The following is a 3775-nucleotide window of genomic DNA, read 5'->3' as shown; positions in this document are numbered from 1 at the left end:
TGGGGGTTTCCATGGATACCCGTGTCAGTGTCATAGGAATTGCTTTGGATTTCCACTGTACAGCCTTATAAGTGCTTCAGACTTGAAATGAAGTAATAAAGAAAGCAGAACTGCATCGCAGTGCTCCACTGTACTAATTCTTTGCCAGTAGAAGCCAGAAAGATGACGAATTTGACACTACTCAGATCTTGCAAATCAACCAGCTCTCTTAACGCTGGGCATTAAATCCCCTGCTTGGTTCAGCTCACCCAGAGCACACATCTGCTGGTGGTGGACCTTCCTTTCTGGCAATGGCCATGGGGTGGTTGCAGCTGCTCAGCTGCACTCATTCACCCCTCAACTCAGAGGACGTGTCAGGCATGGCCATACACTCCTGTATCTGGAGGAAATCCCTGGGCCACAACACAAAGACACATGAAAAGCCAACCTAGACATCTTTGCCCTAAAACGGCCATTGGGACGGGCTCTGAGCTCCACCTCCGTCTCTTCCCTTTGCCAGCAAAGAAGTGGCAGAGCACCGCACCGCACCGCCGCTCACTCTCTGGAGGATAACCGGTGAGAGATACTCGTTTACCGTATGGTCGCTGCATACCCGGGCATCGGGCTCAGCGACAACGCAGACAGGCAGCCGCCCGCTCCTCGCTATTTATAGCGGCCGGGAGCAGACTGGGGCTGGGCTGGCTTCCGCCTCCGGGCTCGTTCGGGGCCACGGCGGCAGCAGGACGAACGCAGGGGTGAGCGAGGAGAGGTCGGGTGGGGAGCGGGCGAGGAGTGGGCTCCTGTAAGCAGGATGCGGCCCCGGGGTGCCGAGCCCCTGCGGGTACAGCTTGGGGTGTTGCAGCCCCGCCGCTGTGCGAGAGCAGCTGCGACCGCCCATTGGAGCCGGCCCGGGGGGGGGGGGTGTTTTGGGGAGAGCCTCAATGGCATCAGGGTTTGCAAGGGGGACAGCTTGGCCTCCTCACCCTTGTAGGAACTGGGAGGTGGGAGTGAGTGCTGGGAGCTGTTGCTGGCCTGCCATGGTTTCGCCCTTTGCTTCCACTGCTCAGCAGGACAAGGGTGGATTTCACTCCTTGCCCTCTGCCAGCGCACTGATCACAGCCAGGCCCTGCAAACAGCATTCAATGCAGCAGTGGCCAGCTGTCACCTGCCTGTGCTGCAAGTGCCAGGCATTAATGACCTGACAAGCCAGCCCCCAGCAAACAACTTCTGTGTGCCCCAGAGTTCCTCTGTGCCTTGATCTGAGCTGCCCAGCCAGAGAAGCATGTCCTGAGCTGGATCTTGCAAGATGGCAGCAACTGGGAGCTTCAGTGCCACCCATCCTGGAGATCCCCAGCCTGGGGACCTGATTGAGATCTTCCGGCCAGCGTACCAGCACTGGGCCCTCTACCTGGGAGATGGGTACATCATCGACGTAACACCTGTGGGTAAGGCTGGCGGGGTGGGGTGGGTGCTTTGGGATGGCTGAGAGCACTGCTTTGTACTGAGGGCAGGTGGTCAGTCATCCAGGATGGGAGAGAGGAAAGGATGGGAGCTGCAAGCCCCACAGGTGGCACCTCCAGGGCCAGGCAGATGCTCTCTGGGGTCTTGGCCAGGCTGTGTGGGACCTGCCTGGCTCACTCTGTGCCTTCCCCAGAAGAGGGACCTCCAGCCACATTTGGCAGCTCCAAGTCACTGTTCAGCCGAAAGGCCATGGTGAGGATGCAGCTCCTGAAGGAGGTGGTGGGAAATGACACCTACCGCATCAACAACAAGTACGATGGCACCTACGCTCCCCTCCCTGTGGAGGAGATCATCCGGCGTGCCAAGTACCTCATCAACCAGGAGGTGTCCTACGACTTGCTGGGCAACAACTGTGAGCACTTTGTCACGCTGCTCCGCTACGGAGAGGGGGTCTCTGAGCAGGTAGGCAACACGTGCTGCCCAGGGCCCATCCTTGTGGGGTTGGTATGGAGACACTTAGTGTGAGTCCCAGCACCATGGCACAGCCCCAGCAGTGCATGGGGACAGCACAGCCCATGCGCTGGGGTCCCAACTGTCACAGGCTCACAAAAGACCCTGAACAAGGAGGCTCACTGGGGCCTGGGTGTACGGCTTTTGTTCAGTCCAAGGGTGAAGGCGTGGGATCACTATAATTCATTCAGTTTCTTTGATTAGCTCTACCTGCTCTTCATTCGTGTGCCTGTGTTTTCTTTCCCCTCTGCAGGCCAACAGAGCCATCAGTGCCATTGTGTTTGTGACAGTGGCTGCAGGTGCCTTCTCCCTGCTGGGCCTGCTGCGGAGCCGGAACCGAGAGAGGAAGTACTGAGGGACTACCAGGCTGGAGCTGCTGGTGACACAGGGTGGTTTGTGCCCTTACTCCCAGCAGAGCCTCTTTCAGAGGGCAGCCCAGTCTGTTTGCTACAGCTGCTGTCATGGCATTGCCAGCAATGTCTGGCAGCGCTCACGAGCGAATTATCCTCGTGCCTCAGGGGTCTGCTGAGGGCGCATGCTGTTTTTATAGACTGCATCCTGTGGGCTTTCTATGAATAACCTTTCCTAACCTGTGTGAAGGAGCATTTTTTTTACTTCTGTTTTTAACCTTTTTTTTTTGTTCTCCTTACCAGAAGTAACACAGCAGCGCTGCTGTTAAGGCCTGTGCAGGACTAGATAGATGATCTGAGAGGTCTTTTCCAACCGTAATGATTCTATGGTTCTATGATTATAAAGAAAAGACCCTGGGCACGTCAGGGTGGTCTTTGTGCCTGGAGCTGGGCTCATTGCACTGCACTGACCAACACGACAGATCCTTGTTCCAGCACAAGTGATGTCTTCCCCCAGCCAGCAGAACAGCACAGCCCCTGTCCCACACCTGGAGGTTGAGCTGTGCAACAGCTCCATGCATACAGAGCCTCACCATCTCTGAGCACAAAGCTGGCATGCGGCTTGTCCTAGGAGAAAGATATTGAGTGGAAGTGTGGTTTATTACTCTTCATGGAGAGTATTAGGCTTGCATGTTTGGAACTGTAATTTTTTGCAGGTTGCATATGGGAAATGAATTCTAACTGTGCCTTCACCGCGTGCAGCTTCCTGGACTGTAAGAAGAGATGGGAGCAAAAGCTGTCAGTAAGCAGCTTGCTATTCTTGTCTGCTCTCACCGTGTATATAACTGGACCAGAAGCTTTTTTTAAACAACGGTTGTTTCAGTGTTTGAAATAACAAAGCCAAGCCTTCTGGTTGTATTTTGGAGTTAATACAATTAAGTAATATTGTTGGTTGTTTCGTTTGCTTGGTTTTTAATATGGGAAATGTATTAAAATAAAACTGGGCTCTTAGTAACTGAACCTGGAAGCCCTGTTCTGTTTTCCTGTAAATGTAGCTGGAGATTGTTTCAAGACTAAGGAAGTCTTGAAGGAAGTGGCTGATTGATATGAGGGTGAGAACATGCCCAGCCTGGCTCCGCTCCCTGAACTATGCAAATGCAGAGCAGTGGTGCACATTAACCTCTGCTTCTTGGTGCGACTTGGATAAAGCAAGCAGCTCTATGCAGCGCCCTTAAAGCAACAGTGCCACGTGGCACCAAAGAAAGCACTAAATTTGGGTAAGGAGGCAGCTATTCATTCCCTGGGTGCATCCCAGCCTGGCTCCAGCCTGCTGCAATGCCTGAGCTGAAATCTTTCCTGTGCTCAGCACATTGTGTCTGCAAAAACTGGCAAGGGAGGGTGAAGTAAGGACAGCCTGTGCACCCTCCCACACTTGCAATTCACTCCAGAATGGAAGAAAACCAGAATTGCTTTGT

General features: G+C 54.0%; 1 protein-coding gene across 2 annotated transcripts; it reads left to right on the top strand.

Moving 5' to 3' along the window:
• The first annotated feature begins 289 nt into the window (after positions 1–289).
• PLAAT1 (phospholipase A and acyltransferase 1) lies at positions 290–3318 on the top strand. Of its 2 annotated transcripts, none has more exons than XM_072344471.1 (4): positions 290–555; positions 1220–1424; positions 1634–1902; positions 2204–3318. In XM_072344471.1, exons 2-4 carry the CDS (start codon positions 1286–1288, stop codon positions 2303–2305), a joined length of 510 nt encoding a protein of 169 aa, XP_072200572.1. In that variant the 5' UTR covers positions 290–555; positions 1220–1285; the 3' UTR covers positions 2306–3318. The 2 variants fall into 2 exon arrangements, with proteins under 2 accessions (XP_072200572.1, XP_072200571.1); XM_072344470.1 differs by having other exon boundaries at positions 533–734.
• Positions 3319–3775: the final 457 nt, after the last annotated feature.

This window comes from Excalfactoria chinensis, chromosome 9, assembly GCF_039878825.1.
Source record: "Excalfactoria chinensis isolate bCotChi1 chromosome 9, bCotChi1.hap2, whole genome shotgun sequence".
Taxonomy (NCBI): domain Eukaryota; kingdom Metazoa; phylum Chordata; class Aves; order Galliformes; family Phasianidae; genus Excalfactoria; species Excalfactoria chinensis.
This window is presented reverse-complemented; position numbering and strand designations above follow the sequence as displayed.

Excerpts from the sequence above, each read along its gene's own strand:
- PLAAT1 (XM_072344471.1), top strand. The coding sequence starts at position 1,286 with ATGGCAGCAACTGGGAGCTTCAGTGCCACCCATCCTGGAGATCCCCAG. Across the intron at positions 1,425-1,633 it reads CATCGACGTAACACCTGTGG|AAGAGGGACCTCCAGCCACA; the intron begins GTAAGGCTGGCG and ends TGCCTTCCCCAG. Across the intron at positions 1,903-2,203 it reads GAGAGGGGGTCTCTGAGCAG|GCCAACAGAGCCATCAGTGC; the intron begins GTAGGCAACACG and ends TCCCCTCTGCAG.